Here is a 21,210-nt window from a genome sequence, read left to right on the forward strand (position 1 = left end):
TGTTAGAAATAACCCGTTGATGTGGCCTTACGGATCATTTGGTAACACTACCAATATGACATAACTAGTCCCCGACAATTACTTGATGGTAGTAATTGTAAATATTGATTAGTTCAAGGGGCAATTATGATTTCCCTTTAGGTACCATTAATGGAGAATACATAGAGTTTTTATAACGGATCACTATTCATGACCATTATTCATTGATCCATTATATATTGATGATAAGTGGTGATCAAAGACTCAAGTAGAACACCAATACAAAAATTCTCTCTAAGGTGATCCATCAACCCAAGGTACCATAACGGGAATCATGACCTTATCTTCGTCTTCAAAGATGACCACTCCCACAAGTAAGTGTCTCTAACTTGGTATCTATATTTACGTTATGATTGAATAAACATGATTAGGTTCTATATTTTGACCCATGTTTATAGATATAATCAAAAAAAATTACCAAAGCAGTATTATTTCAGTTCAACTATTGCTAAAGAAGCTGATTGGAAGCAATGGTGACAAACATACAACTGCTTAGGCTAACTATTGTGAAGGAGATATTGTTCAGTAGCAAAATACACATCCGTAGCATAAATGGCCTCCAACTACAAAGCACAGTTGTGGCAAACTAATGATCAGTAGCAAACACTTGCCACTATGAATTTGAGTAGTAGCAAAATTAAAAGTCATCAGCACATGGAAATAAGATCCATGGGTATCTAAAATGGGTGTTACACAAATCAAATGGACAGAAGTTTCTGGCCCAATGTCAACCTATTGATAATTCTTCTTCTTCTTCTATTGCTACATTCTTATGATCCATCTATGATTATTTGTTCATTTCATACACAAACACCCATCTTTATACTCTGATGATCAATATAATGATTCAAACTGGTTATAGTGGTTGTTCTAACATTTTTAATCATCATTATTAGAAATAATACACTTTGGCAAGAATGCCCCAACTATTGTGTTAAAAAATGAAGACTATTATTCCTTGAGTCGTTGAGTTTATAAAAGCATTCACTTTCTCATTATTATAGTCCTAACTTATATCAACATTATATATATCCATACCCATATGGTTACTTTAAAACTCTTATGGACTTATAATTTTTCATCGGCTAAAATGACAAAATGTAGTTAACCAAATCCTCAAGTGATGAATATGATGAACCACCTTTCTTTAGACAAAAGTTTACTTTTCCTTTGATATTTACAATTTTGTTTCTAAATTCTAACCCTTCCTCATCTGCCATAACTTTCTTTATTGCACTTTGAATCTCTCCCCTTTCAAAACCATTTTCCAACTTCACACCAATCTTCCATACATCACTTACATATCTTGCATTTAGGAGTTGATCACCAAAAGATGGAGAACAAATCATTGGAACCCCTTCACAAATACTTTCAAGGGTCGAATTCCACCCGCTATGAGTCCAGAAACCACCTGTTGCAGGATGAGCTAATACGTCTTGCTGTGGAGCCCATTTAACAATATATCCTCTTCCTTCTACGATTCTCTCCAAAAACCCATCTGGTAAACATTCGAGCCACTCTGACCCTTCCACGGACCCTGGTCTGACCACCCATAAAAATGGTTGCTTGCTATTAGCCAAACCCCATGCAATTTCCAAAAACTGTGATTCCTCAACCCTAACTAGACTACCAAAACTAACATATAACACGGAGTTGGGTGGGTGTTTGTCTAACCATGAAAGAGATTCTTGGTCTTGTGTTAGGAGGCTACTTGATGATGCTGGAAAAAACTTGTGAAATGGTCCTATTAGGAAGTGTGGGTTTGGGAAATCTTGGCTAAGAGCTTCAAGTTCATGTTCTTCTAGTTCTTTGAATGTGTTCCATATTAGTGCTCGTGCTTGCTTGATTCCTTTAACCGTGAGTTCTAAGATCTTGTATTTACCTTCAGGATCATTAGGAAGGAACTTTGGCAAGTCTTTATCTTTGAGTGGTTCAAGCCTAGAAACTGATGCTTCTGACTTAACTTCTACAAATAGAATACATTTAAAATGTTATAACAAATCTCTAATATTGTTTTATTATTTAATACATTTTTAATTAGTGTAATGAAAACATCTATATATCATGTAATTGTGATTCTCACCTTCTAAAGGGATACATAGTTCGAAAAACTTAGGTAAATTGGTAAATCCAAAATGATTATCAAGCAAATGTTATAAATGTGATACTATGGGTATGTATTAAATTACTGGATTATGGGCACTCGTGTTAAAATTAAATTGTTGGATTATGAGCACTAGTATTATAACTGAGTTCTCGTTTTGTTAATAATCATATTTTATATCTATTTTGAGATTATACATTGTTTTGAAGTGTAAGTGTAACGACTATGTCCGGTGTTCGGGAAAGTAATGAACACAACAATTTGATGTCAACATCCAAAAGTTTTTGTATGTTTGTACTAATATAGTTTTTGGTTAAAAAAATAGTCACCTACAAATTATGCTTTTATACTCAGGTAATTTGGTACACAATAGTAAAACTGTTTTGTATTTGGTATATTTTTATTCAAAGTAAATCACAGGTTATTCTGGTTAGGGGTTTGCAAAAAACCGAATTAACCGAACCATAACCGAATTAACCGACAAAACTGAACCGAAAAAACCAAACCAAATAAAAAACCGGTGGGTCGGTTAATGATTCTTTTGAAAACCAAAAGTAGCGGGTCGGTTATGGTTATCATTTTTTCCATACCCACCATAACCGAAACGAACCGACATGTAATAAATCTTTGTAGGATTTTGGACTTTTCACCATATTTTTATTATTTGATGCTTTTAACTGAAGATTTTTAGTACTTGTCGGTTTTTCATATCATTTTGTGGTTTTGGTTGAATGTTTATTTGAATTTATGGAATGTATCATATCACTTTATTTGAATATTCGATAACAATTGGTATTAATATTATAGATTATATGTATTTTTTAATACTATGTAATTTTCTGATATATACAAATATGCAATAACAATTTATTCCATGTTAAAAAAAAATTAAGCTATTTTTAGCTAAGCTAAATACACGGTTAACCACCCATAACCGACCCGCTATAACCATCAAAACCGAATAACCATAACCACCATAACCGATCGGTTATGGTTATGGTTATCCAATAACCGACATCGCGGTTATGGTTATGGTTTTTGGTCAAAACCGACCCAAACCGACCCATGCACATCCCTAATTCTGGTTATTTGGTTCTGAATTTTCTTTATATAGTTTATAAAATTACGAATATACCCCCAACTATCTATTTTGCTTTCATAAATGGTCCCGGGTCAGGTAGCATTACTATTTTATCACTTTTAAAATTAAACTTTAGAGTATCTTATGACTTAAACACATTTTTAGAAAAGAAGTATAATGCAACTCAATACAATCCGTTTAGCTAAATGCATTTATAGTTCTAACTAAAACTAACCCATACCTGAAGATTAAACTCAAACCGAGACTGACCACAACCCTTTACACTTTAGGGTGAACGGGGCGTAAGAGTGGAGTGAAATCGGTGACCCCATTCACCTAAGGGGAACACCGCCGCCATCCCTTAGGTGAGTGGGTGAGGGGAGTGAAATGGGTGGAGGTTCACCGAAGAGAGGAGAGGAGAGAGGGAGAAGGAAGGTGGGGCCAATCTAATTTCCAACCAATCAAACCTTTTCTTTTCTTTTTTTTTTTTTTTGAATAAAAAAATAAGGGGAGTTAAGAGGGGAGTGCCGCCATCAATTTAGGGTGTTAGGGGAGTTTAAGAGGGGAGTTGACGTGGCACACGAGTATTGGTTGGGCGTAAGAGAGGGAACTCACCTATTAGGTGAGCACCCCCTTCACCCTTATACTAAAACAAAGCCCCTCAACTCCCGTGTTAGATTCCTTACATGTTTTCATGTCGCGTCAGAAATTATATTACCGCATCAGGGTTGATCTAAATGCAACCCCCACCCACCCAATTTTACTAGAACTATTCATAATACCTAATCAATAACATCCAAGATAAATAGGAAGTTAGACAAGTAACCAAACCTTCATCACATCCCCGGACAGAACCCTTGTCACGTAAGAGCACAGGAGCCACAAACGAACGAAAAGACGAAATATTACTAGTCCGGTGAACAATCCTCGGAAGTATCAAGTCATCAGCCACACTCTGTGTACCAAACCAATGAACATCTGTGATCAAGCATGCAACTCCATCCTCCTCCAACATCAACCGGTTCAAACATACTCGAATCGGGTCCACGAGATCAGCGTTGATGTAGTTCAACAAACGTAAGATGTTTTTCAGGTCGATGAGGGAGTGTAACTCATCACCGGTACCGGGAATGGGTAGAAACGTGAAGTGAGGGTAGTTGGTGGGATTAGGGGAGTTAAAAAGAGTATGGAGGATGGTGATTGAAAAGCCTTTGGAGTGAAGTATGTTTGCCAGTTGAAGCATAGGGCTTACGTGGCCTTGGTAGGGTAACGGTAAGAATACCAACCGGTGGCCGTTGCTAGGTTTTCCGGCGGTGGTGGTGTCCATTGGGTTATGAGGATGAGTTTGATGTGTGGGATTGGATTGGTTGCAAGTTGTTGTAGAATTAAAGTCAATAGTTGATATAATATTTGACATGATTAGTTTAATAATTGATGGACGGCAATGTTTGGAACTTGGAAGTGGTATTTTATTTCTCTAAGTTCAATAGTTATCCAGAAAAAAAAAAACATAATAGTTTATAGCATCCCAATAGGATGTTTTTGTTAAAAAGATTTGAAAATTAGAATGTGAGGGTGACTAGGATAGAGAATATATAAGAGATAAACATATTTTTTGAGAGGGATGGAAATAAAAAATTTTATTACATATTTCATTATAGCCTAGTGGTATTTTAGAGGTGAGATAAGTTTTAGAGACCATTTGGTTCTGAGTTCAATTCTCATATGATGTTCCTATATTTATTGGGTTTTCTCCTGAATATCGGTGTATAAGCATGATTGTTTAGTTAAGCTGAATATGATCAGATGGTTCTGCTAGTGGCACGATAATATTTCAGTGTCCATCAGTGATCCAAATTTGACGTTCAAAAAAAATACGTGAGTGGGCAGGAGAGAAGGTGTGTGGGGCAGCTGCTATTTCAAATAATTTATTTACCTCTCTATATAAAATCATCCATACCACACAACCAAACCACAAAAAATTTTACATTTTATATTTACATTCACCAACCATTTTCAATCTTTCACATTCACAATCCAATGGCAAACTCATGGACGGAAGAAGAGACATTGTGTTGACGTTGTTAACCTATGTAGTGGTCCAACACGAACCCATATCTCTTATGAGACGATCCACCTTTTGGAGTCAAGTGCATGGGCTATTTGCAACCTATGTGGGTGGCACGAACCGAACAACAAATCAATTAGATTCACGATTCACCCAGATCCTTTACCATATTTCTAGATTCCATGCCACATTCTTGAATGTGCCAAACCCCAACAACGAGCTCTCAGAGGACGAGTTTATTCAAGTTGCTTGTATGGACTACAAGCACCACTTCGAGGAGGATTTCACCCACGTAGCGGCGTGGCGTATTCTTGCTAACTATGTTTATATTATAAATTTTTAGGTTTTATGATTTTAATTTTATGTAATGTTTTAAATTTTAAGTTTTAATTATGTGTAATGTTATAAGTTTATGTAATGTTTTTAGTTTAAATTTTAATTATATGTAATGTTTTAAGTTATTTAATCTTAAATTTTAAGTTTTAAGATTTTAATTTTGAGAATACAATTGAAAAGAAAAAAATTGTGGCTAGGGTAGGCGCCGCCACCATTTACTAGTAAACAGGTACTTGGCGCACCTTTTGAGTTGGCGAATGGTGACTGGTCGAGGCTAGGGTAGTTATCCAAGGGTGCCCCTTCCTCCCTTATAATATGATCCTTAGCTTTAGGGAAACTGCATAAGTTGACTAGAAGTTGCAAATGTTCTTAGTTTGTTAAACAATAACTTGTTTTGAAATGGTGGAAAGCTTAAGGGTATGTTTGATATAAGGTATTGGAATGAACAAACAAATGAAATAGATTATTACAATTGTAATATATGAAAAAAAAATAATAATAATAAAAAGTATATAAAAAAAATCTTTTTAGGTGGTGTTAATTAAATATGTTAGAATATATATGCATGTTTTTTTTTTTGTTGTGGTTTGATTCCACGTAAATAAAAAAAAATGAAAAGGATAAAAGAAATCAAGTAACTCTATCAATCTCTTAATTTTCGCAACTGCCTTATACTTTTCATTATCATATCTTTGGAAACAAATCAAGCGAAGATTTGGGTGGCCATAATCATCACCATCGTTTCTATAAAACCTTTCAAACCCCACCATCGTTCGAAGATTGTTTCGTTAGTTCCGTCACGCCACCACCATTGCCGCACACCTTAGTTCCGTTCCGCACGACCGTCCGAAGCTCTCATTGTGTGTCTCCGGTTATCGGGTCCGTCGTTGTAATTCCCCGATCTCGATCAGGTATAAAGTAATCATCATCTTCGTCGTCTTGTTTTGTTGTTGTACTAATTAAACTCCGGCGACATTGACAGCCACCACACCTCTCACGTTCGATCGATCGCCACCGCTATCGTAGTTTCTTCTCGGCTCTCTGTGACGCAGCCACCATCGTCGCCACTTGAAACCGATCCGACACACCGAGGTTCTGCAGTCCTTGGTTTAGTTTGCGTGACCATCCGAAGAGCGAATCACGTGCTTTCGGTTAGCTCCGTTAGACTATTGAGGTACCTAGTTGAAGCCTTGTTAGTTTAGGATATAGATGCTTATTGTTTTTTTTGTTTACCGGCCGATGGACTAGATGATATAAATGGAGAAGAAGGTGATTTAAAAAAAATAAATATTTATTAATCATTCTTTTTGTCAAAGTACACCACAATCGGAATTAATATTATGTTATTATTTTCTATTACCAATATTCATCCACTGTTGATTTGTTTTATTCAATATCTTGTTTCTATATTATATTTTTTTAAATATATAAAGCACAGTTGAATTGTCTAATAAATCTGAGTTGGATTATTTTAGTTGTAGTTGTGTTTTATGCAGGTATATGGGAAATTAGTTAACCCGGTTAAATCGTCCAGTATAACCTGGTTCAACCGATGGAACCATTTATAAGCTTAATCCGGTACGGTTGAAATACCGGCTTTCTTTTCTTTTTTTTCTTTTTTTTTTTTAAACATTGGGTTGATTAATGACTACAAGTTTTTCTTCATTGGAACTAGTAAGCCCATGAATCGATACCAAATAACGGATTAAGTTGTAATCATGTTTCCACTAGAATAAAACTGATTTAGATTTTATCACAACTATAGGTGTTTGATTTTTGTGGACGACTTGATTTTTTCTGGGTTTTGCTTTGCTGACTAATAAGGTACGGATTCTGTTTTCTTTTAATCGTAGTATACTTTTATTTTTCATTACCCGTTGGTACGGATTCTTTGGTCTTCTCATCAGAGTATTTTTTTTTATCATTTCCGTTACTTTGCAGTACGGATTTTGTCTGTTTCCGTTAGTTGTTTCATTTCACATTTATTATTTGATAAGTTCGTAGTAGCATGCAATAGACTTTAGCAGTGGTAATCATTGTTGCATGTTCTCGTTAGCTTTAATTGTTGTACTCTGTCACCCGAGCATGTTTGGTTTGGCTTGGTTCGGTTCGGTTTGGTTTGGTTTGGTTCGGTTTGGGGAGATGGAACAATGGGTGCACGTCGTACTCACTGTCTCATAGGTGCATGGACTAGCTAGCTGTGTACCTGTTGTGACAACTCGAGTTTCCAAGATTCCAATTTCGCATTTATTGCACGTTCATTGTTTGTGTAGTTATTTATTTGCACAATTAGTTGCTATGGAATTGTATACGTTTTGATACAATGAAGGATATTGTGTGATTGTGCATGGTTATGTGTTAATTTTGAAAGATTTGACAAATAATTGGAAGTGGTGATGAAACTGTGAAATATACATCTTGTGCCTGTAATATCTAATAGATAATAATTGAGGGTGCATAGAGTGTTTAGTGAAACTTAAATCATACTTAACCCTAATTCCTTTTCACTAATCATTACACAAAGCAAAGCACGTACTTTCATTCTCTGATTCTCTGGCAATCATCATCATCTTCATCCTAGGCACAAGCTAATCATCACTCTTGATTTCCATACTCTAACTAGAATCAATTCAAGGTCGTGTGTAACGGACTTAGACATTTAATAAACCCTAGAAGCAATAACATACCGAGCAAACCAAGGTGAGTTCACACAGCCAAGGCATGGGATTCCCGGGTTGGGAATTGGGTTGGAAAGATTTGAATTGGATAATTACTCGTACTTACACTATTGCTAGACTATATACCATCGTCCTCAGGCTAGTCAGGACACTTACGTAAAACCTACGTAAACTAGTAACCACCACTGTCTCCCGGGTCGGGAGGACACTTACGTAAAACCTACGTAAACTCATGCCTATTACTGTCTTCCAGGTCTGAAGGACACTTACGTAAAACCTACGTAAACCCCACGCGTACCACTGTCCTCGGGGAAGGGCACTCACTTAAAACCTACGTGACCTTGTACGTATTCATGTTCTCAGATTAAGAAGAACACATGGTTACAATAGTCTAGTAAGGATAAACATGGGAAGCCCCCATCATTAATAAATATCATCACGGGAAACCCCCACTAATAGTGCATACATACGTGGGAAGCCCCCACCAAATGAACATACGTATTACTGCTACGAACTTACTTTCTGTGAACTCGCTCAACTAGTTGTTGATCCTCTGTTACATGCCTTGCAGGTCGTTAGATATATGGAGCTTGCATAGGGAGGAGCAGGTCGTTGTGGAGCATGGATCGTGGATGCCATGTTAAAACATTTAAACATTTGAACTTATGATATATATTGGGTTTTCATACTTATGCTTCCTCACGAATTTCATTACCGCTACCATACTTATACATGCTTATTCAACCCGTTTATTCTCATCAAAATACCTTCGACTTACATATCTACCCTCGTCTAACTAGATCAATACTTTATCTTAAAACTTCCATTATTTCATAACCTTACATAATTTTCTCCACATTCATAAACATAAAAACTCTATATGCATACTAAGAAGTGAGTAGAAAGTCACTTACCTTGTGCTCGCCATGTTTATGCTAGTTTCTTTGCCTCCTCTTTGACCCGTTTGCCTCCCATGATATGGTCCATCTTGACCTGGTTCTTATTCCTTCAAGCTATCATATTTACAACATTGTTAGCATATATGCTCATACGTAATAACATCCATTTCCAACACATGGGTCATATTGACTTTCTCTAGTCCATTATAACATACACAAGTCCTACTTTAATAATTATTTCATTCCAATTCCACATAATTTAACATATCATCAAATAACACATGGTGATCTATTAGGCATCACATTACCTTCCTAATCACACAATCATGTTGGATAAGCCTAGTCACAACATTTCTACATTCATTGACTTTCAAAAAGTCAACTATCAAGCAACCTAAACTCCAATCTAAACACACACATACATCAGATCGTGGCATGTTAGAACATAACCATTATACTATATACGCCTCCCGCTCATGTAGTAAGACACACACAACAACATTCACCTAGATTTCACACATGCACATAAACAACTTCCATTCATACTAGTATTTATGTAATCCTAAATGTAGCATCATAATCCATGATTCGCCAACCTAAATCATCATTCTAATATTTCTTCTTCCTTATACATTCACGTTTTTCACAATTAATTCATAGCCATATTTAGAAAGTCCAGCAACACATGGTGTCCATTGTATCATTTAAGCATAAGGTACCACTCCTAAAGCATACTACTACCACATGATACTAGCAATTCAAATCTTCTACATGAATCATATCTAAAGCACACTTCTTTTGTTAATTCACTATTCAACACACCATTATCACTTCCTATACACGTTCATTCATTGTTTACATCCAATCTCATCTAATAATTCCACCTATGCATTTCATCAAACACTTGGTGTGCATGCCATCATTTAAGCCTATAGTACAAGTATTTTATGCATACTCTTCCTAGTTCCTTACATAGATCATCAATTTCAACTAGAATCATATAACTTTTATACCATTATCTAACAATTACTCATTACATACAACATCAATATCAACATCACACAAGTATTGAACATGCATGATCATCCATATCATCATCTCTACTACTACAAGTGGGTTTCACCCCAAAACATCAAATTACTCAAAACCTTGCATAACACATATTCTATTTAATGATTCTAACACCATTCATGCTTAGTTTCATACAATTTCACGGATTTGCTCATAACCCATTTCTTAAAAGTTCACCAAATACCAATCTACAACTTACCACATGTTTGTTAATGTTGGGTGATGCTAATTCTTCATTCATGCATGATTTTCCATTCGATTTTTGCTCTGATTGGGCTGAATTTGTGTTGATGTTCTTGAGAGCTAGGGTTCATCCTTCTGCTCTTTCTCCTGATCGAAGTCACGCACACACACATCTTGTGTGTGTATGTGATATTTTATTTAATAAATTTAGTTTCCATTTTGGCACCCTAAGTCCCTCAAGATCCACCATGTTCCTATACTTGCCACAACTTCATTCTTTTAAATAAAACACTTTCCATTTATCCTTTTAACCCTTGAATTTGTTAATTGTTAGTCACAAAGATTCCATTCCTAATATTTATCTTATATCTATAACTAAGTTAACTAACTTAGTTACCATGTCACATCGAGTAAAACAAAACGTGCTCAAAATTAACATTCAGGTTTTAGGGTGTTACAAATCTACCCTCCTTAAAAGAGGTTTCGTCCCCAAAACCTTGCTCATTCTTACTCTTACCTTTTCTTTGTACCCATTCAGAGTGCATAATACATTATGAATACATTCAAAATCTTGGCCTAATTTCTATTCATAATTAATGTAATTGTACGCATTGTCCCTACCTACTTAAATTAAGCAAACCTTACCTTCACAAATACATGAAGGTCGGAAACTTATCCAGAGCTCTTATTAGTGTCATTTTCACTTTTTAAGATTTATTCCAATCTATTATTATATCGTACATATTATTTCATTATGTTCACCACGATCATACCCTAACACCCCGTTACTAACGTCCCTTCTACTTACTTTCACATTCATTGAAAGGTCGGCGTATCACTATACGCATACCATAAACATTCTATATACCAATTCTTACTTATAATCGCAAACTAAACGTTTTACTAACCTCGTTTCCATTGCATAATCCAATTGCCTGCGACCCGAATCGACCCAGTTCATTGTGAGTCATGCGATACTTGGGTTGATCGTACTTGTTCCTTGTTAAGCTTCCATTTAAATGCGTTCTTTCAATAATGTCTTGTTCAAATGAACATGGCCAACAAGCCTAGCATCAAGTTAGTATTTTCAACGATACTTACTGTTTTATATGTATTCTATCAGAATTTCCACAGTTACATTCAACTTTGTTCAAACATAATGTTTATTGCATTTCTTATTTTTATATTAATTCTTTCTCGACTTATTTCTCAAAACATTGGTACGCTCAACCTGTTTAAACAGGTCAATACATGACCACTACCTAACATTTTAATTTCTTTATTCTCCTTATTCATAACAGGTCGATACATATTCATTCCTTGGCATACTATTTCTACTCGGCCCTTCATGGTATTCAGTGTTGAATCACCTATGTCATTCCAAAATCCTTACTACTAGTATTTCACTTTACACATTGCGTCTCTTACGTAATACTTTTCAACTTTCATAAATAATTATTTACCGACATCTGCAATTTGACTCTTCAAGGTCAACTGCCACTCAGTACCTAGTGTTATACAAGTATCATAGTACGCGTTGTACTTACTTTCCGTTCGGACATTCTTACAAAAATTATTTCATTACTTTAACGTTTTCTTGCAAAAACCCTTCATCCTCGTCCATACCCGAGGCACTCACTTGGGTCATAACCGTCATTCATTCTGACTTCCAAAAGCCAATCTAATTACATGTCTAGCACTAACTCATTTCAAGCTTACCTCGTTCTACTAAGGTTTCTTGCTACCATAATAGCTTTCGTCGGTTTTTAGTTACTTAATGAATCAAATATTTCATACTATTAACTAATACTAGTTAAATAACTATCCATTTACTTTGTTTGACTTTCGGTAGTCCATTTATAATTACATTCTGACCTATGCTTACCAACTGTCCACTCCTGACACATCCTCCTCAAGTCGAGCTATAAGCTCCTATTAAAAACATAATCTTTACACATACCGATGCAAGTCGGTTCCATTAACTCGTTATCCATTCCTTGTGTTGGTTATTTCTTTCCAATTTGTGGTATTGGATGATCATGCATTATGCTTACCTACAAATGTAAGACTTGAACTATCAAAACATTAAATACCGGGTTCAAATGGTAACTCATTTGCCCTTCTAACCATCTTGCATACAACGCATTTACATAAATATATAGTAAAAAGTTTAAAACATAACTTAGTTAATATCTGCTAAAAAAATATTTACTTCTTCGGTCCGAATTTACTTACAAATTTGGACTTTTCATTCCACCTTTCATTCCTTTCTATGTTTTGAATCCGTCTCGCGGATTCAAACATATCATTATGCTTTCTTTCCTTTCATGCTTCGAATCCGTCTCACGGATTCTAGCACATCATTCATGCTTTCATTCCTTTCATGCTTCGAATCCGTCTCGCGGATTCTAACATATCATTCATACTTTCATTCCTGAAAGTCTTACATTCCTCTTCACCCCCACGTCCACCTACTACCTAGTTCTAGCGGACATACCTGTAACAATTATCACGGTCTCAAGAACGTCATATGTTTCTTGTGTACTGGCCAGGTACACAATCCGCATACTAGTTTCGTGTCTTCGTGTAATCGCCACCTTATGTCCGAAGAATTAAGTTTCGGCACGTGTAACATTTTCAAAACTTCATTGTCATTCCATTATTATATTTCACTTAAAATATTTCTTTTACTTGCTAGATTTTACCATTACATGTACTTACACATATTAAATATACATACCTGGAATCAATTGATCATACTACTTGCCGTGGTGTCGGTCCAAGACTGTACTCACGGATCATCCTCTCCAACAACTATGCTTACCCTTCACATAACATACTGTTAGTTTTTTTTTTATAACATACATGCTTAAATACACACTTACATTAGCTTCTACCTTTAAATATTGATCGAGTCTTGGATTGTACGGGTTCCTTGTCACAAGAGCACTCTGGTTTGAGTTCAAGTATTTACCTCCACATACTTGATTTCCCTCAAACCATGGCTCTGATACCAACTTGTAACGCCCTAACACGCTTTTACTGAAAAGACGCAGCGGAAATTGATACCATAAAATTTCTTTCGTTTAAAAAAACGTCTTAATTTACTCGAAGTCTATTTAAAAGTGACAATCTTACAATAATACATCAATAGATCTCATCTGCGAAATGGAAACATAAACTATGTTTGCTAATTACTTATTCGAGCAACCCGTACAATCTAACTAGTGACTCGATCCTTGATCTTCACTCCTCAGTGATACTCCGTGCCTCGTACAACCTACACTCACCATACCAATTCACACGTTAGTACACTTTATAAACGTATCAAGATTCATACTCTTTTACTTTCCATTCCGTCATTCCTCTATGTAAGGCGCTTCCGTCTGAGTATCCATTTCCATGGTGAGATTACAACATTGTACCTGCATTATACTTTATTCTCAAGGTACACTGTTAATAGCATCATTACTCAGTCGTATTGAAAACCCACGAACATACTTACATGCCTACTAGCATACATTTATACCTACATACATGCATCCACATATAAAATGAATCATAACTATACCCATGCATACCCTCACTAGTGAAAGCTATACATATATACACACATACGTACCCACGTACTTAATTCATAGCCTCGCATACTCATTCACGTATTCCGTTACTACTCACACATCAATAACACTTTTAAAATATCATTCGGGTATGCTTCAGATCTTTGGGAATGAGTTCCATTCGCACCCGTAACTTACCAAGCCCTTTGGTAGGGTTGAGGTGCATTATAAAAACTTATTAAGGCTTGGAATGGGTTCACGGGGCTCGAAATCGAAGGAAAAACGAATGATTACGAAATCTTATAAGTGCACCGGACCTCCACCGTAAGCTACGGTGGCCACCGTAGCTTACGATGGCCACAAACCCTTACGGTACATATCTACTGCCTTACGGCAGGAAGAAAGGCCCAGAACCTACCGTAGCTTACGGTGGCTACCGTAAGCTACGGTAGAGCCCAGTTCAGCCTACCATTTAAAAACTAAATGTAGGTCCCTCGGAGGTTGAGGTTAAACCTTATCCTTGTTATGTTTAACACACTAGCAAGTGCGGAATCCAAGCTAGAATGCAAACCGGTAGTTTATATGAGAACACAAGCTACAAAGAGAAAGGTAGACACACAAGATATCAAAGTTTTCTCTTGTATTTCAGTGGACACGGTTACAGCCCTTGACCAAACTGAAAATACGCTCTCTACAAGACTAAGTTCACTCACATACTAAAGTGAACACATTACATGAGTATATATACCCATTACAGATCGTCTGGTCGAAGGATCAGATAGACTGATCGAAAGATCATCTATCGATCTGAAACCTATCGAAGGATCCACATATACCTCGAAGGATGATATCCTTCGAGGTCCATCAACATCCATCGAAGGCTTATTCTTCGAGCTCATCGAAGGATCTAAACAATCCTTCGATGACTCATCCTTCGACACAAACAAATTACAACCATGTTCTAACTGTTTGGCCAAGTTAAACCAGGAGGATGGTTGACTTGGTCAAACTTACATCAAACATACATATTAACCAACATAAGACGTAAACAAGACTAACAAAAGACATTGTTTTATATCATGACAAAATACAGACAGAGTACAGACACAAGTGCACCAACAAACTCCCCCTTGGCTATAGCTTTGTCTCGATCTTCGTGTCTTCAAGTCTCTGACGTCCTTTCAACCATTAAGTGATGCGTTGACCATTCACTTCTCGCATTCACAAGTAGGTTGAAGCAATACAAAGCCATCTTCTGAAACTTCATTGCTTGTGCACGATCCCTAACCAAGTAGTTGATCTCGTGATCCATAAGAATAATAATATCCGACCTGGACATGTTAGTAATCCACATTGGATCTATCATTCGAAAGTTCTCTGGACTGTCTTGGAATAATATCACCGCTTCTCCAGTATCTGCATCATAAACCCAGCAACGAAAGTTACCCAGAAAATCTGTCCTCATCTTCAACAACGGTATTTTCTTCATCAACTTCGGAGGATCATAAACCAATCGATAACGAGCAGTATTTGTATCTGGATCAAGCGTGAACCTGATCTGCTCGTATCGAGGGAACTTCGGCCTGTATAGCGGATCCTTCCAACCAATTCTTTTTTCCAACCTGATCTTCTTGGCGAACAGATTCACCATCTTGTCTTCGACTCGATTAATAACCCTCAGCTGAGCCAAAACCGCAACATCATAATAAGGAAGTGAAAGAATGCTGAGAAGAGACCTGAAGTACTGAAGGCCGCATTCTCGCTTCACAACCATGCAGTGAAGCTCCTTGATGAACATCCAGCTGATAATACGACCCCGAGCCTGATTCCTTTCCAGATTCATGTAGTTGGCCTGATCCAACGGAGGGAGCGGAGGAGGATTCCTAGCTTGGAAATCCGCTCGCCATTCGTTCACGGTCTTCTCACGGTTTTCTTGAGCTGTAGGAGAATCTGAAGAAAGATTAGTAAATTCTGCTGTCTTTGCCGCCACAAACTCATCATCAAGCGCATTAAACTCCATATTATCTTGACCAACATAAACAGGACGTTCCGGATCCGAACCGATGAAGATTTCTTCAATCGTAAAGAAATCGGTTTCGTCCGGAACTAACGGAGTATCATCGATCGTCTTCAAATCAACTTCAGCCAATTCCTTCAGAGCTAATATACGTTCATCAGACATCTCTGTAACGTGTTCTCCCTCTTCTAATAGTTCACCCGTGACTGGATGATATTGTTGAACAATTGAGGATTCAGGGAGATCGGTAAACGCTTCCAGTTCAAGACTAACATGTTCAAACCCTGCCGAAGCTTCCAACATTTCAGTCTGCTCAGACGGACCAGTAGTAACTGTTGGAGGAGCAGTAGGAGCATCTTGAGACGTACCAGACCCACCTGCAGCACCGGATGCAGTTGCACCGGAACCTGAGGCAGCTGGTTGATCAGGATTTGCTGCATCATCGTCTTTGTCATCGCCACGCTTTGAGGGAACGATGCCTAATGCTTTGCACCTTTCATTCCAAAGCGTAACTACTTTGTGATCAATTTTCTTGAAGTTTGCTTGAACAGGCTTGAAGGCTTCTATTAATCGATCATCACGATTTTTATAGCGATCCGACAGCTCTTCATGCTTCTGCTTTAGCACTTTTGCCTCATGCTCTAACACAGTGCTATGCCCTTTCATTATCTCAACTTCCCTATCACGAGTCCTGTTTGCTTCTTTCAGCCTTTCAATCTCTAGAGCTTGTTCTTTTATCTTAAGATTCTGTGCACTAACAATTGAGACTAGCTTGTTGTGTGCCTCCACATCCTGTGTTCGCTGTACACGATACTCTTCAATCTTTCTAGTATGCCGACCGACTAAGTTACCCAATTCACTGACTTGTTCGACCAGGAAGTGAATTCTCTCAGCTTCAGACAAACCAGACAATGTTTCTGCTAGAGTCGGCCGTGAAGGCTCAGGTCCTGAGAAACCAGACTGACCAGATGGACCGGAAGTACCTGTTGGACCAGTAATAACAAGAGGAGGACGTGTGTGTGTACCTGAGACAGGAGTTGCAGGCGGCTGTTGATCAACAGTCGCCGTGCGTGTCCCAGAAGATGTCTGCGGAGAAGAGACCAGCGCCAGCATCTCTGATGTAGTTAATTGATCACTGACAGGTGGTAGTTGGTGCTCTGGAGGCATTGAATGCTGGATCGAATCAGGTATAGGGGCATCACCAGCAGTTTCACCCATTGACCCTGATCCGTCCTTTGATTTCTTTGAAGTACGAGTACCCTGTTTTCTTGCTTTCCTCTTCTTTCTAACCAAACCAGGAGCAGCAGGAATATAATCATCATCTTTGTCAGATTCTGCGGCACTAACCAGTTTCTCTATACGTTCAAGACCACGAAGATTCCCGCGCTGATCATAAACCTTTCGCATCCCTGGTGGAGGAGGATTATCATCCTCAGAAGACGAATCATCATTACCAGAACCTCCTTCATCATCAGAAGACGAACTGCTTTCATCCACCAACTTCCTCGGCTCGTCCACCTTACCTTTACCTTTGTCGGTTGCATCATCGCCTGACCGACTTGCAGGACCACCATCTCCACCTGCACTACCACGAACATCAGAATCGACGAACACTCCTTGAACTTCTTCCGCAACAACATTCACATCAATTTCAGCATGTGTTGCAGCACTGGAACTGCCAGCAGACTTCTTGCTCGATGCTTTAACTCCGTGCTTAGCCTCAAGTTGTGTGTTAGCCAACGCAATTAACCTGGGCTCTTCGTCATCAGAATCACTTCCATCTCGACGCCACTTATGGTTCTGTGGTGCCTCGTAGGCCAGATCATCGAGGTGGCCAATAAGCTTTCTGACTGGATTGGATTCCTTATACTTAGACATAGACTTGAAGATCAGCAATGTACGCTCGTTCATCGGATTAACTGGTAGAACATCTGCCTCAATCTTGGGAAGATTTGGAATCTGATCATCAATCATCATTTGCAAGAATCTTGGATATAACCAAAACTTGGTTGACGTCCGTTGATTTGCTGACGGAAGTGGCCTGCGAGCATTCTCTTTCAGATTGTCAAAGATGTAACGTGATATGTTGAACGGCTTGTTCAGAATTAAAGCCGTAAACAATCCCGTCAATTCAATAGGCGACAAATCGTATCCAGACCGTTTGTTGCTCAGACAGTGAATAAGAATATGCAATAAAAACTTGTATCGTAACGACATGAACCCTTTGTTTATCTGATTTGCTAGCACATTATCGCTGTAACGTAGCCTCATCAATAAACCACGCTGACACTGTAAATCAATAGAAGTCGAATCTTCTGGTTGATCTCCCAATTGCAAACGCGCTCTGATGGTGTTCTCGGTGATCACCACGGGTTTCTCGGTAACGAATCCTCTAATCACTTCTTGGTTATTCACTGTATCAACCACAGCAGAATTCCAGAATTCCGTGATCTGGGACTGGTAAGCGGTGTGTTGTGTAGTAATGGCATAGTTGATTCGTGCCCGGTGAAGATACTGCATTATCCCATCGTATTCCGGACTAACTTTGTCTACCGGTTGCAGATACGCGGCCATGTTGTGTCTAGGCTCGGACATAGATTCAACTTCAGACTTTTCTTTCTTAGTTGGTTTTGCCCGTTCCTTCTTCTCTTTCGGTGCCATTTCTGTTCATGAAAACAAGGACACGTAATGAGAAAACAGTCAAACAGTCAACAAGGATTTCACACTTAGAAAGATTTCAGTTTCTTGAAAAATTTCTAAGTGTTGTTTCCTCGAAGGATTCCATCGAAGGATTGACACTTGATCGAAAGATGTTATTTTCCTCGAAAGATGAAAGGCCTTATCGAAGGATCAACTTACGAAAGATCATTAATTTTGAAAGATATCTTGGTCAATCGAAAGATCTGATCAATCGAAGGATGAATCCTTCGAAAAGCTTAGTATCCTTCGAGTCTCATTTCGAAGGATATTTTGCAGTCCATCTTTCGAGGTTAAGAAACATCATCGAAGGATGTTTTCCGGTGGCACTGTTCATCGGTGTGTTTTCCGGTGATTGTTTGAAGTGTGTTTTAAGTGTGTTTCAAACCATTTAAAACATCAACATCAAACCATTTAGCAAACAACAACATCCTATTGTCAAATACATTACATCTGGTGTCCGATTTAAACCAAAATCCCCAAAACAGAACTATGGTTAACCCAAACCCAAAACCCTTGACATCAGGAACTACCATCCCATGTTTCATCCGAGTAAACCTGATGATCATCAAAACCTACCACTAACATATTTACAACACATTCACATTACATATATATCACATTTCATCCCATCTTTTTCATAAGTATGAGAACAAGAAAAAAAAATAAAATCACATGATCAGATGAAGTGTTCATGTTGTTGTTTGTTAAGTGTATTAGGATTATCCTACCGTGATTGTTGTTGTAATCCTGATAGCCTAACTTTTGTTTCGATTTTGGCAGAGTTTTGGTAGGATCAGAGGTTTTGAGATGAAATTTGAACTGTTAAGTTGAAATGAAGAAGAAGACCCACTTTTATACTCTGTCCTCGAAACGCGAACCGCCTCGAAGGATCATTAACCTTTCGAAAGATGAAAAGGTGCTTTGAAAGATGAAACTTTGGGTCGAAGGATCCAGATCTGGATCGAAAGATACCAGATATTTGTGGGAACCCTCAACAACCTCGAAAGACGATCCTCGAAGGATATCTTTCGACCTGATCCATCTTTCGAAAAGTCTGATCAGCTCGAAGGATCCAATTGGTCAAATCTTTCGTTGACCAATTCATCTTTCGAGCATCAAGATTGACTTTCATTGACCATCTGATCTTTCGAGGGCCATTGCTTCCTCGAAGGATCAGATTTTCACCAACACTTTGGATTTTGGGAATTTGCAATTCAAACCCTTCAAATTCTTAAAAGTTTTCAGAAACGACCGTTTTGAAAAATTGCCCGTTATGAAGTTCTGCAAAGGTCAGTTTTATGAAGTATCTTGGCTTGCCAGGTATCGGATCGAGCACCAACATCGGTTAATCAAAAATAAGATTAAATTGAAAATCTTTTTGGATTTTGATAAAATAAAAGACAACAATTTTAATATCCTTTGAATGTTATCAAACGACATCACCGCTAATGTCGTGCTGATATGCACCAAACGACAAAACTGTTTAAAAGACAATAAAAGTTAAGCAGTAAATAAATATGTACAAACACAACAATGTTTTTGCGAGTTTCTGGCGAAGAGAATCATATCAGTTTGCGGTCTTTTGTCAAAACACATTTCCTTTTAATATTCTTTTACAGATGTGGATAAGTATTCTACCACAATTACCGATATTGTTATCCACTTAAACTCAGCGATCAAGTGTAATCATAATACATTGAGATACATTTAAGGTATGATTTATACTTACCGACCGGTGTTCATCCACTCACGACACATTCCCGTATCAAGGTATGCACGAGAGTTCATCTTACTGGCGAGTATACCATTTATCATCCGTTTTTAACGTATATAAAATGTGAACAAGTCACTTATTTGAGTTTGAAAACCAAGCCCTATGTGATGAAATCACTTATTGATGAGGAACTTGATTTTCATATGCATGAGGGCACATGAGCAACTCCGTGAACAGGTCAGTACTTCCGTACAGCAGAGAGACGAACTTGACTCCCAGATAAATGTGATAATTTATCACTTATTTGTTTGGACATGTGATTGTTTATCACTTATTGAGGTCGAATGCAGTATGAGATATGTACACGTATGTATGGTATCATGGAAGAACTAGACTTTGTCTTTTATAGAAACAACCATGATACCCAGATGATAAACAACATAAACCCCGAATATCTCAGAACCTCGGCAATCTATCAAACGAAATTTCGGTACCAAGACCATATGCCAATGAGCGGTTCCCACGCGGTTTTCAGTTCGTTATGTTTATATCTCCTGCATACTTTAAAATGATCGTGAGTCTACCGGTACATCATTAGTAGAGCTACTTATCATTTTCTTTTCTTTTGATTTCTAGAAACATGTTTCGACCGACCTCTGATGTAATATCATTTTCTCTTATATTACCAAGAAACTCATTTTTGTTTTTCTATTGTTTTTGTGTTTTTCTGAATTTTCTCCCCCTTAAATGCAGAAAGTAA

The 21,210-nt window shown here is 37.6% G+C and overlaps 1 protein-coding gene and 1 long non-coding RNA gene across 2 annotated transcripts; one reads left to right on the forward strand and one right to left on the reverse strand.

Moving 5' to 3' along the window:
- Nucleotides 1-1,104: 1,104 nt before the first annotated feature.
- LOC110912992 (UDP-glycosyltransferase 76B1) lies at nucleotides 1,105-4,678 on the reverse strand. The gene is made up of 2 exons (XM_022157847.2): nucleotides 4,056-4,678; nucleotides 1,105-2,005 (listed from the first exon to the last, which is right to left on the reverse strand). The coding sequence occupies exons 1-2, from the start codon at nucleotides 4,639-4,641 to the stop codon at nucleotides 1,125-1,127; spliced, it is 1,467 nt and encodes a 488-aa protein (XP_022013539.2). The 5' UTR covers nucleotides 4,642-4,678; the 3' UTR covers nucleotides 1,105-1,124.
- Nucleotides 4,679-6,333: 1,655 nt separating this feature from the next.
- On the forward strand, nucleotides 6,334-7,454 carry LOC110910939. Its single transcript, XR_002576595.2, has 4 exons — nucleotides 6,334-6,539; nucleotides 6,611-6,802; nucleotides 7,125-7,206; nucleotides 7,394-7,454. It is a non-coding gene; the product is annotated as an uncharacterized LOC110910939 (long non-coding RNA).
- The last annotated feature ends 13,756 nt before the right edge of the window (nucleotides 7,455-21,210 follow it).

Source organism: Helianthus annuus, chromosome 15 (genome assembly GCF_002127325.2).
Source record: "Helianthus annuus cultivar XRQ/B chromosome 15, HanXRQr2.0-SUNRISE, whole genome shotgun sequence".
NCBI lineage: Eukaryota > Viridiplantae > Streptophyta > Magnoliopsida > Asterales > Asteraceae > Helianthus > Helianthus annuus.

What these genes read in the sequence shown, in the direction of transcription:
- LOC110912992 (XM_022157847.2), bottom strand. Translation starts at nt 4,641, where the DNA reads ATGTCAAATATTATATCAACTATTGACTTTAATTCTACAACAACTTGC. An exon ending in TGTCCGGGGATGTGATGAAG is followed by an intron (nt 2,006 to 4,055) that starts GTTTGGTTACTT and finishes TTCTATTTGTAG; the next exon opens with AAGTTAAGTCAGAAGCATCA.